This window comes from Anser brachyrhynchus (assembly GCF_964034855.1).
Source record: "Anser brachyrhynchus genome assembly, chromosome: 7".
Taxonomy (NCBI): Eukaryota; Metazoa; Chordata; class Aves; order Anseriformes; family Anatidae; genus Anser; species Anser brachyrhynchus.
Genome location: NC_137701.1, coordinates 35,962,198 through 35,976,247, shown reverse-complemented (window position 1 = coordinate 35,976,247; position 14,050 = coordinate 35,962,198). Strand labels below are relative to the sequence as shown.

The window sequence follows — 14,050 nt, the reverse complement described above, 5'->3', positions numbered from 1 at the left end:
ATTTTTGAAGCCGAAGGTACGAGGGCACTCAAAGAGTAACCTGAACAGGGCAATGAGGCTTGAGAGGACACCGGGCTGCAAATGACGGGCAGGGTTTGAGAACCCAAGCTCCTGTCTCAGCTCCAGCCCAGCGGCTGAGCACTGGCGTGTCACACCCCACACAAAGTGCACACTCGGGGCGATGCTCAGGGGGATAACAGCGCTCCCACCGCAGCCTTGCATGCTGAACACGGCCAGGCCTTCTGCCAGCCCCAGGCACCCCGGCCTCCACAGCAGGCCAGAGAGCCCAAAACTTCATTCTCCTTTTGAGGTTGCAGCTTGAAAGCACAGGAACAGGTTCACTGCTGATAATGGCACATATCTTAAAATTGGGCGCAGAGAGCACTCACTGAGAGTTGTGCCAGTAGGGGTTGGAAATGAGGAGACATTTCTTCCCAGAAAGAGCAGTCAGGCACTGGGACAGGTTGCCCAGGGAGGTGGTGGCGTCACCATCCCTGGGGGTGTTCAAGGACGTGGTGCTTAGGGATATGGTTTAGTGGGTGATACTGGTGGCAGGGGGATGGCTGGACCGGATGGTCTTGGAGGTCTTTTCCAACCCTAATGATTCTGTGATGCTACGATTCACTGACTGTGATCATTATAAGGACAGCGACTCAGGCGGGAGGTGGGCGCTGCAGCCCTCCCTGCCTCCCTCACGTCCCAGCACTGGGTGCCCTCATGCTCAAATGCCATTGCCCAGACTCATGTGAGGAACCAGCCGAGCCCCTCAGCACCCACAGGGACCGGCCGGGCACAGCACCCCGGGGCTGGACGAGGCTGCCGGGCACAGCACCCCGGGGCCCTGCGGGCACCCCGGGCCTCGGCCCGGCAGGCGGGAGCGCGGAGACGGCGAGGCCGGCCCGTGGGCAGGCTTAATTCCCCCGAAGGGCTCCGCTCCCCCCCTGAGGGTGGGCTGGGGACGAGGAGGGGGCCCCGGCCGGCTCCCTGCGAGCGGCAGCAGCCCTCCGCCCGCCTCCCCTTCGGCACCACGCCGGCCGCACGGAGCCCGCCCCGGCAGCGGCGGGCGGGCGGGCGGAGGAGGAGGGGGCGGCCGCTGCGGCGCGGCTTTAAACTTGCCGGCAGAAGCCGGGGCGTCGGGAGCGGGAGCCCCACCACGGCTCTCCCCCAGCGGGGGACGCCACCGCCGCCACCGCCATCACCACCGGGCTCCGAGGGGACCCCTCCGGGCCGGCAGCGCTCCCGCCCCCTGCCCGCCCCCCCGCCCGCCATGGCCGCCCGCGGAGCCGAGCGGCGGGGCAGAGCCGGGGGCAGCGCCGGGGGCTCGCCGCCGGCCCGCAGCGCCCTGTGAGGGGGGGCGCGGCGCCTCCCCGAGCCCCGGCCGCCCCCCTCCGCGGCGGGGATGCGCCACGGCCCCGCCGAGGGAGCCGCCGCCTAGACCGGCAGCCGCCATGGTGCCCCTGCGGCCCCTCGTCGTGCTCCAGGGCGTCCTGCTGCAGCTCGTAAGTGCCCCCCTCTGTGCCCCTCTCCAGGCTCCGGACCCCCCCCTGCGACCTCCCCCCAGCCCTCCTTTATTTATTTATTAATTATCTTCCTTTATTAATTGCACCCCTCCGGGCCGGGGGAGCGCGGGGGCGAGGCCCGGCAGCGCTCTCCTGAAGTTTGCCGCCGGCCCCCGGAGCGACCGCTGGCTGCTGAGGGGCTTCCTTCTTCCCTTTAATCCCTTTTTTCCCCCGTTTTTTTCTAATATAAATCCTGTGGTAGGGGAGTGGGGTGGCCTCCGGCGGGACGTTTCCCTTCGGGGCCAGCGGCCGCAGCCGAACCAAACGCGGTTTTCAAGACTTTTTTTTTTTTCCAGCATTATCGTTATTATTATTTCGGGAATTTCTGGTCGCGGCAGCCCGCTGCGTGCTCCCCCTATCACCTCCGCTTCGTGCTGCCAAACTTCTGCCCCTCTTCCCCAGCTGCCTCGCACCTCGAAGTTTGTCGCCGTGGTCACCCGGGAGCGTGTGACAAACCCTGACGGGGTTCGCCACCCTCCCTGAGAACCGGCTCCTAACGTTGCGGCGTGAACTGACTGATCAGTTTTTCGAGGAAGCTTATGTCAGATTCTAATCCGGTTCTCTGGATTGTGCTCGTCGTGTGTAACGTTTCTCGCTCCCGCGCCCTATCGTGTAGCAGCGAGGCGCCGGGCCGCAGCCCCGCGATAAGGCACCCGCTCGGGACGGCCGAAGGCTGTTGGCATCCTTCGCTCGCACGGCGGCTCCCAGCCGAGCAAGGCAGGGGTGAGAGGTGCGGGTGGGGAGCAGGAAACGGCTGACGGAGCTGCTGAGCAGAAGGGGGCTGAATAGCAACGCGCCTTCCTCGCACCCGCGAGCCCTCTCCCCCATGCCCCGTTTCGTTTATTAGACAGATAGCAAAGGGATTCGTTAAAGCTGGCATCGCGAGGGATCGCTGTGTGGATAGCGTTTCGGGTAGCGTCGTGGGGTTACTTGCTGTGGGGCTAAACGCGCTTTGCAGGGAGGCTGGCTGCTTGCAGGAAGCGAAGTTGCTGTGTCGCACGCAGCCGGTGCAGGTCTCCAGGTGGATGTGGCACTGAACTCTCAGGAGTGCTCAGTTTTCTGCTTTCCTCACGTACAAACCAGCAAAGTTTCGTTGACAATTAGTTTTATTGCTTACACAAGTTAGTGTAAGTAATAAAGCAAAGAGAGAATGTCTGAGATTTTAGAGGTGTTTTAGGTCCGCCTTTTAGTGCTCGTCTGTTACTAAAAATATATATGAAAACACTTTGGCATGCGTTTCCAGAACATCTGGTTAACTTCTGGTAAACATCTGGTTAAAGCTACAGCTTATTATACGTTGCGGGCAAATATTTGGTGCTGGTGGTGATGCACGGAACACAGGTCTCTGTGCTGTTCTCTGCTCTCTGTGCAATACTTGGAGCGCCTGGTGGCTTCCTGGAATCTAATTAGCAATTTCAGCAGGCAGGCATCGGTGATGCTAATTCTCAACTGTTTCTTAACCAACAATGAGTGTGGTTAATATTAATAAAACGCAGAATGCTCAGCATTACAGCCAACGAAGAAAAAAAGTGGGGCTTGCAGTGTTGTAATACAGCAGCACTCTAGTAACCCAGACGTGCTGCCATCAAACCCTTACTGATGGCACAGTCTTAATTTTTAAATGCAAAAACAGGCTTGGTAGAATGCAAAACATCTTTGCAACTGTATTCTACGTTTTAATGAAGCCAGAAATACTTTTTCATTAAACCTCAAACTCTCGCTTGGCTTTCAAATACAGAAGTGTGTCATCTAAGTGCCCACTTTATAAAGATGCGCAGGTGTGGGGTAAAACTGCACAAATTTGAGGAGATGCTGGCAGAAAATCTCACTGCATTTCTGAACAGTGTTAGTTAGGTGACAGTGTTATATGCAATACCATTCAATCAGAAGTTCATGTTTGGTATTTTCTCAGTGGAGTGTGGATACATTTTTGTAACGCTTTCCTGGATTATTTTTTAACTAGTAGATGGCGTGCCAGTAATGCATGCAGTATGAGCACGGCTGTATCTCTTAAACTACTTCGCATATTTGGGTATGTAAAGCAGTAAGGCTGGAACATGCTGTTGTGTCAGGTTGAGGTGCTAACTGGCATCTGTATAAATGCGTTCGGTTTGAGAGTGAATTTTGGCTTGTGCTGTCAGTATAGATCAAAAAATAATTTGCAGTGCTTGGTCAGGGTGTGTCCAGGCTGTTATTGATAAGAAGACCTGAAACTGATATGCTGTATTGTCAGTAGATGCTTTTCCTTTACTGTTAGTCATCAGTAAGCTTTTCAATTTTCACATAGTTGCTGAATACCTTCTTAATTATCTCTGTATAACTAATGGAGCTCTACATATTGGAAATTGAAAAGATTGAGGTATTAGGAATTTTCATTTTAAGGAGATCTTATTAAAATACATGCCGTTAATATTTGGTGTTTTCATGTTCCTAATTTGCACTGTTAAAATGCCGTGTTTCATACCCTCGTTTAAAATAGCTTTAAAATAGGGGTCTTTAAAATGTACAAGACTCACCCTTTGCTTTAAAAGAGGGGGAGCAGGGGGCTGTACGTAGGGTTTGAATCAGCTCAGGTCTGCTTTCGCTGTAGGTAGGTAGTGTAAGCAGTTCTTTGCCTTGGCAAGGGGCAGGGACAGAGCAGGACTCACAGGTGGGACCCGTGGTTCCGTAGGGTATTCAAGCACCTCAACTGTTGGGTCGCTCCTGATCTCAGCCGGCTGGAATTAAAAGGGATTGCAGCAGCATTTTCCAGCGCCCATAGCTAAAGTTGTGTCAGCAGTCCTCTCAAGTAACTCGCTTCTAGTGTTAGCAGTGGGCAGCTGTCACCATTTATAAACCGAGGAAGTTAGTTATTTTACAAACATTTAAAAGCTGATTTTTTTTTTCCCAATAGTGTTTGGATAGATGAGAAAAAAACAGAGAGTGACAAAGTATATTATTTCAAGATTTTTCTCCACCTAGGCTGAGTATAGCATCTATTTCTGTGAATTTCAATGACGCTTTGTTTTGGCCTTTGTGGGGGATGACATTTTTACCTATAATGAATATAATTTTGCCTGACAGTTAAGCCAAAAATTTTACAGCATGATTTTAAAACAGAGTTAAAAGGTCTTAACAACTTAAGTAGGAAAGAACATTTCATAACATGCTGTAGTACAAGACAGTGCTTCATCAGCAGAAATAGCTTGAAAACTGAGATAAAGCTGCATTTCCATTTAAAATACTTACATTACGTGGGGCATAGAAACAGAAGTGTGTTTCTCTTGGCTTCTTTAATTTTGTCACCGTCACCTTGCAGACTTGCAGTGTGTAACGTGCCCTTGCAGTGAGAATCAAAAATAACCACGAAGTAAAACTCCAAACTCCGTTTGGGAAAGGTAAACACTACCCTCTGGTCATCGGGAAGCACATGGATGAAATTCCATCCCTCTTAATTTCACTGAGATATTTGCCTTGAAATACATTCAGCCCAGCATTCCTTTTGGTTTGTTTTGGTGTTCTCGGTGCTGTAGGCATTGTACACCTGCATCTTATTCTGGTGTAATAAGGTACTAGAAGTAATCTAAGGAGTGAAGGCAGTTTGAAGCTAAGACAGCCCAAGAAACACTGGTTTCAGCACTTCGGGACTTTCATCATCCCAAATGAGGAGTATGCATCAAGGTGGATGGGCCAGGTTTAGTTTAGCTAGGGTGTTAAGATGCCACAAGAAACTCAGCTTGCAGCAGCATCGCATCTTTTAGCCCAGTTCTGTGGAGCTGGTGCCTGATGTTTTTCATGGTTTATTTGTAGGTTGACTGGGGCACAGAAAGGTGGTGGATCCTATTTAAAAGCTGTTGAGCAAGTCAGTTTGCGTGATGTCTATGAGACCACAAGGTAGCCCGGGCTTCCCAAGCACAGGACACTCAAAATCCAAGCCTCAATCTTTCCATTGGCACATGGAGAGCATTTGTCTGCCACTGTAAAGAGCTTTGGGATCTGCCTACCAGAGATGTGCTGTAAGCACTTTTGTTACCTGTATAGTAGTGTAACTGCCGGAGAAGCTAAGCAGAGAAGTCGGTGGAGCCCAAATGCTAAGTTGATAAATTGGGATCCCACCTTTCTGCTTGCTTCCTGAGCCTTGGTTTCGGCAAGGAGGGAGCTCAGAGTTGTGGGTCAAAAGGAAAACACATCTAAAAACACATCTAAAGGAAAACGCATCTAAAAGCAGGTGTACTTCAGAGGACAGTGCATTTTCTCTGTCAATCTGTCTCTAGTCTTGATTTTTGCCTGCCTATCTGCAGCTCACCACTTTGCTATTCCCAGCTATAAAGCAAAACTATTGGCTGTGACATTTTTACCACATCACAGGGGAGGTTCCCGTTTACGTGACTCTGATGTGTTCACCCTGACCTCGATTTCCAGATGTTCTGGTTTGGACCTTTCACCAGAATAGCCTAAGTATCTTTGTGTATGTTTCCCCTTGTACCATCCCTTTTCCCCATCTCATTTTCATTCTCTTCCTTTCCTACCCTGTTTGTGGCTGTAGTTTGTGGTTTCCTTGGGTAGGTGAAGAATCAGTCAGAGTTAAAGTTAAAAACGGGAGGACCTGTACAGAAGCAGAGGATCAGTAGTGTTAAGTTCCTGTCAGTCACGTTTCACCCTCGTAGAACCTCTTTTCTGCAATTTAGCACTTCCCACACTCGCAGGCTTTCTCTGATGCTCTCTAAATTCATCTCATCCATCAGCCGCTGCTCTGTGCCCACTCTCCAGAAGCTCACTGCGCCATTGCCACGCTGAAAGCGCGCTGCTGTCTGCATGGAGTCCTGCAGCACGGCCGTGTCTGCGTGTCGAGTCGTGATACGATATGCACATCGTGATACGAGCCGACGGGGCAGCCCCAATGCCAGGCTGCAGCCATGAACCCGTGCCGAAATCTGGGGGTCGTCGGTACGCTGCCGGATGAACAAGAGGTGGAAGGGGCGGCTGGATGGGTTTGGGGATGGATGTCTCACCAAAGCTGAGGTTTGCAGGTCAGCGCACAGAAAACACTGTCGTTCCTTTGCTGCAGGGAATCTCTTGTGGCTGGTGTTGTAGCCAGCCATCGGTTTAGCTGCAGCTAAAGCTTATTTCAGGATTTGAAGGACAAGGAAACATCGTAAGATGGGAAGAGGAAATGAAGAGCTATGAAAATGGGTCCACAGAAGACCAAGCGGTTTTGTCCTTGCAGCAGACCTTGGTGCTGGTACAGTGCTCTGTGCTCCCTGGGATGGCACCGCTTGCTGTAAATACACAATCAGAGCAACTTGCCTATAACTTAAGGTAGAATTATTTGTAAAGAGCTTTAGGAGCTGGAGTTCTCGAGCTCAGGTTTTCTATTTGTTCCAAACGACTGGTAGCAATATAAGTTACTAATAGCAGGCAAGTGAAAATGTAAGAATAGGGAGAAATAAAAAAAAAAAACTAAAAATCCAATGTCTCTAAAAGCAGTTTTTATGTGCACTGGGACCAATTATGGTTATTGTGCCATTACAGTGAAGAGTTAAGGTTATTTAGAGCACTTTAGTTCTGCTTCCCCAAATCCAGCATGTTTGGCTTATGTTTGTGATGAACAATCATTTGAGAATTTCCTGGCTTTACAATACTTGGGTTTGGTGACGACCGGGTATTTCTAGAACCATGAATCACCAGCATAAACTCAACCTGATTTTCATCGTGCTGTAGCCAATATCTAGGAAAATAAACCACTGTGCATAGATGTGCTGCTGTATTTGTTCTGTTATTGTGTGGATTTAAGGGCTTTGGCGAAGGAGCTGGCTGTGCTTGAGGCTGACCTGACGAGCACTGGGACTTGGCTGTGGTAGGAGGTGAATATCAGAGAGAGGAAGATGATGGAAATCAAAAAGCCTGATGGGCAGGTGGAGTGAACCTGAGCAGTCACTGCAGGAGGAGAGGGACAGAGGGACCGAGAGGAGCGAGGTCTGTTTCCCTGACCTGTTCTGAGTCTTTGCTTGCACAAGTGCAAGAACCTGGTGGTTTCCATCAGCAGTTTTGGGCACTGTTGCTGTATTTTGTGCCTTGAAAAGGTATTGAGAACCGCTAAGTTGAGCATCCCGGGATGGTAAGACATGGACCCTGAAGTTTTTTCCTCTAAGGCTGGCTGCTCAGCATTTTTTTTTTTTTCCTTGTTTATTTCTCTCCCCGCAAGCATCTGCTGGCTGCTTCTGTTGTTCATTACGTGTCTGGAAAGTTGGAGTTGCTGTTCCCCTGGAGGGTCTCATGGCTAGTGATTTCCCTCCAACCTTCAGCTGCAGCTGGTACTGCTGAGTGCCTTCCTCCAACACTGCCAGCTTAACCACCCGCGGGATTCCCAACCCAAATTTTCTCCTTACCCCAAGCAGTTGGGTTCTTGTAGTTCCCACAGGCTGGTTACTGCAGTCTTCAGAGATTGTAGTGCAGGAACCAGGTACGTAATGGCAGCACTTTATAGTCAAGAGGTGTGCACTCATTTTTTTGTGAAACCAAGGAACAAAGGCTGGCTGAACATAAACCGGAGCCTCGTGGTGTGTTTCTCACTTTTTGCCTCCAGTGTGCCAGAATGTCCTGTACCGCTGACCGTCTTTCCACTGGCCTGCCTCAATACAACAACAGGGGCAAGGATGAACTTTGTTAGAGGAGAAGCTGACTTCTCCGGTCTGTTTGCATCTATAGTGTGTGACTATGTGTATGTTGATTCATACGACTTACTGCTTAGGGTTTTTAACCCACTAATACTTAGGTGGCACTGCACATATTTTCCAAGTTGACTGTAGTGCTGTACCACGTGCTTTCTTCAGATACAATTCAAATACGTTTATGCTTAAATACGTAATGCTCAATAAGTACTCGATGCTCAAATACGTAAAGGCACAACAGTTGGGTATTTAGTGCTTCCAGATGTCCAACAAAATGTATAATTAAGAGTATGTATTTAAAGTGAAATGCTTCATATGTGGGTTGTAGTCCTCTCAGAGCCACATATGTAGAAACTGAGGAAATACACAGTTTGTACTAAAAAGAATATGTGAACGACATAAAGAGAGAGCTTTATCCCTACATTTTAGTGGCACTGAGGAGGAAAATGTAATGACATTCAGGATATTTTTATAATATATCTTAAGGATTTTTTGTTAGAAATTATATTTATTTCATACAGTGTAGGGCAGATAGTGCATTATGAGACTATGGTCTACATGAGCACATGCTAAACCTGCTGTATCCCTTGGTTCCTGGGGTTCAGCTCAAGTCTGGAACTGGGATATGACAGCAGAAACTAGTGCCACTAAATGTTGCTGAGAGGCAAGAATGGCAAGCTTAATGCATAAATCTGTCTGTAAAGCCTCCAGATGTAAGCCATACACTAGTGTATGGCTCCTGGTCGCAGGCCATGTAGACATGTTCTGTGTTTTCGCATGTATCAGAAGTTGGTGGTGTCTGTAAGAAACAAAACTCTATTTCCAGAATTTTATCGTTTCATTTGGGGATAATTACAAAACCTGCTGCTTCTGTTTTCCTCTACTATGGATTATTAAAACATGTTCTTAGTTTGAAGCCTTCTTAGTTTAAAAGCAAAGAAAAACAGTAAGATACTCATAAAAAAAAAAAAAGGAAAGAAAAAGGTGTGGGGTGTTCTTGTTGTTTGGTTGTTTTTTAAGGAAAGTACCATAGCAGCTGAAGAGAGATGCTGAATCTAACCCTTTGGCTGCAGACAGGGGCATTTTTAGAGTGGCACAATGGGAAGCAAGGGATGAGCGAAACCCAGTCCTTTAGTTTCCTGAGCAAACAACATGCGAGGGAGAAGCCGAAAGCCTGGGCTGTTTTCCACTCATTAAGCTAACAAAATGCTAATCAGCTTCGTGGAAGGATTCATAGCAGGTAATGTTACCTTTGTTGCTGTGACACCGCTGAAGGGTTATCTGGTGTGTTAGCCCGGTCCTCTTTAATTTAGATGATTGAAATAGTTATATACAGCAATCACTAGCTAAATTGCACCTTACTTTCTTTTAAAATGGATGAGGTTTTGTCAATGTTATTAACGCTCAAGGCAAGGAAAAGACTGAGGTTAAACTCCTTGTTGGGTTGGGATGGATGCTGTGGTGCTGCTGGAGATGGATGCCGGACTCAGGCTCATCCTGCTGCTGAACCCTTGCGTGGCTTGAAATTGGTTGTGGTTGTACAGCCATGGAATTAGTCTTCCCGTCACGGAAACATTAAAGTTTGAGTTAGTTTTAAATCACACTACACAGTCTTCTCTGTTAAAAACATAGAATCAGTTAGGTTGGAAAAGACCTTCACGATGGTAAAGTCCAGCCATCGGCCCAGCCACCAAGTCCTACCAGGCTTTCTCTGGCTCCTGGAGATGTCCACATGATCCAAACTACAGCAGCTGGGACCAGGTAGAAAGAATTCTTTCCTTTCTACTGCCCAAATGCACCTTTTTTTCTTTTTTTAAGCAAAACATACTCTATTTACGGGAAACTAAGGAGTTGCAGCCACCTTTCCAGGATCTCCTAGTGGTCAAAAATACCTAACTTTGTGTTATGGTGACCAAGAACAACATTTTGTAGAAATTTGCCTTCTGGTGAGGTTTGCAGTGTTCTTTCAATGAACAACAAATTTTATTGTTGGTGGAATAACAAAATTAATATGTCAAAAATAAAAAAATGTAATAGTTTTTGTATCTTTCTTTGGGTTTGATGGATTGCATTGTCTTGTTCAGATCAACAACTAGACTTTATTTTTAATTCATGTCAATAAAGCAGATGAATGTAAAGGAAATTCAATTTTGTCTTATTTAGATATTAGAATTGTAGTGCTGATAATGCAAACCAGTAGTCACTGTACCTGATTTGTCCTGTACCAGTGATATTCTCTGAATGCACAGAAGGATGTTAGTATTGAGATAAACTGGTCTGTGAGCAGGCATTAATAAGCCTTCCCTACTCTGAGTAAGGGCCCTATACCCTGACTTCTGTCTTCCCAGTACCATTATTTAATAGGAATGTAATTATCTTTGAGATCTCCAGGTCTTTCAGATCTAGTTGAAGTGCACAGAATGGTTGAACAGTTGTTAGAGAAGGACTGACATACAGCTATGGCAACAGCATCATAGGAAGCTTGATTTTTTTCATACGAAATGGGCTAAAATAATATTCTAAACAGAAACGAGTCTGAAAGCCAAAAGAAACCTGAGTCCTGATCAGAAGTTCTTTAGGACTTCCTGGGACAGCCACATTTCAGGGATTTGCTTGTTATCGTACAGGCATGTAGAGGCTTCAAGACATTTTAATCTTTCCTTGGCTTTGATGAAGATGTGGGCTACTGCATAATTCATCTGTTTCGGGTTCCTCTTCAAAATACTCAACTGGAAAAGAAGTAATCAATTTTAGTCAGGCAAGAAAACCTACGCTAATACAGAGGTTTTGCTCACTCCCTCAGTTTAAGAATAACATCTTAACTAAAAGCAGTCAGGCATTTTTCTACAGTTCTGGATAATTTCAAGTTCTGAAAAGATAGCACAGAAGTTACCCCAGTTGCAGCTATGAATTAAACACCTGCAGTTTGCATATTGTGCCTGAGGTGGGATTCAGGAGATCTCGCTGCACAGAAGGAAGTGCCATCCCTACCCAATAAGATCCTAGGAAGAAAGGAGCAGTGACTTAAATGCGTCCCTTTTAGAAGCTGCCTTCCCCTAGGTTGCAAGGAGTGCTTCTTCACTTGAGTCCAGCAGCCTTGCTACATTAAGCTGTTTAGTTTTAACATACAACAGCTTTTAAGGACTGATGAATAAATCAGTGATAATATCTACATTCTCTATGCGCAAATAAATAAGCGGTTATCCTAGTTTACAGTACTGGAAGGGAAAGGGAGCCTGTGTCTCTCAAGACAGTATCATATTTACCAAGGTAGACAGTATATTACATGAGGGTGCTCAGTCCCTTCCCTCAAAGCTATTTGGATTCACTTTTTGGAGGAAGAAAGAATACACACAGATTTGGAAGCGGGATATGCGAGTTGAAATTCACAGAGGTCAGGAAGGTGGCTTTCCTCTCACACCTACCAGGAGATGCACAGAACACAAAGGGGTGGAGGACTCACTGCAACCATTTTTCCTCCTTCTTTGACCTTAGTATAAGGTGTGTGAAAACCATGGCCTGGATTGGATCCTTCAGCAGAAATCGATGCAGAAATGCCTGGGCTTGTGTCCCGACAGAGCCCATACGTCGATTAGGGCTGATGTCCTTGGTGAGACGTGCTCCAAAACAACTAAAGGCAATTTTCATCCTTAAAACGTGAGGACTACTTGGGTCATATGTCTTACAGGGTGATTTTAAAAGTTATAGATTTAAGACCTGGGCATCCCTTATGAACCTCTGAAAAACTGCGTGTGCTGTCTCTTGAGCTCTCCCTATTCTTGCGGTTCACTTCAGAAGACAGACACCAGGCAAAGGTATCCAATATCCTATAATGCAGGATTGCTGCCACACTACACTTCCTAGTACTCTTCCTCAGCTTGTTTTAGGTCTCACACTAGTCCCTAGGAAGCTTCAGAGCTGACAGCATTGTGTTGTTTAGTAAGCTTTTCCTAATGTTATGCAGAAAGTTTTCTTAATTCCTTCCTGTTACGCTTAGCTATCTTCTTTCTGTCGCTATTGATACGCTTTGCTGTAGGCTGCGTTATTTGCATGTTCCTGGGGACCTTTTCCTCGAAGAACCACAGTGAGAACCATTGTGAGTCACATTAAGCTTTGCCTCTCTGTTGATCTCTGTCACTGACCATGCGTGTTTGGAGTGCCTTTTGTCATTTTTTGTTCCTTACTCCCACTGGCTTTCACAGAGCCTCTTAATGTAAAGATACCTGCAGGGCTGACCCAGTCAGTAGTAAGACAGCTTGTTGATGCTACAAGATACCATCTAAGTGTTAGAGAATCCAGCAATTTTTCAGATGAAGAAAAGGGGTTAGATTCAGGAGGAAGACAGTATATTCTGAATGATACTCTTGACCAACTCTTCTTTCGAATAAAATAACGAGTGCGCATCTGAAACCAGTAAAATTAAATACCTTGTACTTTTATCCCACTGTCTTCTTTCCTGTTCTATTGATAGTGTATTTATACTATTTCAAACTGCAAAGTGTTCACTACCATATGTTTTTATCCATCTCTGGACACTTTATCTAGGCAGCTTTACTCTGGACACCAGCAGTCAGCCCATGAGAGTGGCACACTGTACACCAGGCGTATATGCTGAAGGTGTGAGCTACGTGACTGTATTAGCACTATGCACAAGCTAATGAGCACACCATCGAAAGGTAGGATGAGAACAGTTATGCAGTGTTGATCAGTTTAGCGCTCAGGGAGAATGTTCTCATATCTAGCCAGAAACATCATTACCAATCTCCCTAACATATTGCTTCCATTGCGAGCTCTTGAAGAGTGCCTTCTGCTTCATGTACAGGGCTCAACACCCATCAATGCTCAGAGAAAATACAGTGGTGGCTGAAAAGAAAAGTAACAGCAGGAATTGCACGTAAACAGATTGTATACCTGAATATTTTGCTCAGTCTCTTAATTTCTGGCTAAAGAAACATGCCACAGACTCCTGAGGGACACGTTTCTTTGCAAGCAATGGCAACCTTCGTAGCTGTCAATATGTGAGAAAAGCTTCTGCTGAAAGAGGCTGTAGAAAATCATCAGATGTGTTGTTGATATAAACCCGACATTACTTCACATTTCCTGTTCCTGAAAGAAATGTGTTTGGAGAAGTCTGTAAAATAGTCCTCTTACCTGGCACCACAACCTGTTTCTCATACAAGTGATCATCTTTAATAGATAAACTTTCCATTAAGAGCTAGACAAGGCGCTATTTTTTCTTGCAGTAGTCAGGAATAAGAACAATAAATGTGTGAGAGAAATTCATCAATTTTGTTAGAACATCAAGGTGCATGTCCATCTGAAATATAGACTGCATGGAAACACAGATCAGTACAGAGAAGGCTCCAAGTATAGAGTTATTGACCCTGGAGGATAAGATACAGAATAACCTTTCCAGGCTGTACTTTGTCAAGTTTAAGTAGTCTTTGCAAGGTGGGTATTTTAGCAGTCTCTTACCCCATAGCAAAGGTTTAATAGTAGATGCATTATAGCTTTTCCTAAATTTTGTTCTTTTTATAAATTACAGTACTATAATAATGTATTAATTGTTTATGCATTTACTAAATTTACTGTTCTGAAAAACAGTATAAATAAGTCAGACTGATTGATGTGAGTCACTGAAGTGTGTACGTATGTCTATTTTTCCAATCTGGTTGCTCACTTTCTGGTTGCAGTCCCAGTTCTAGGACCAATTGGTTGAGTCCTCTCTGCAATGTGTCCCAGTGCCGAAAGTGATGGAGTCTGCAATGCAGCCTCGATATGTAGGATGATAGATTATGCCAGTAGATCACAATCATTTTCCAACCTTGTGAAATATAAACG

The 14,050-nt window shown here is 46.2% G+C and overlaps 1 protein-coding gene across 1 annotated transcript in view; it reads left to right on the top strand.

The window, feature by feature from the left end:
• The first annotated feature begins 1,045 nt into the window (after nt 1-1,045).
• NXPH2 (neurexophilin 2) overlaps nt 1,046-14,050 on the top strand; it is a 53,990-nt gene continuing 40,985 nt past the window's right edge. The window contains exon 1 of the mRNA XM_080599181.1: nt 1,046-1,499. Within this exon, the coding sequence (XP_080455307.1) occupies nt 1,449-1,499 (51 nt within the window). The 5' untranslated portion in view covers nt 1,046-1,448. The remainder of the gene's footprint in view (nt 1,500-14,050) is intronic.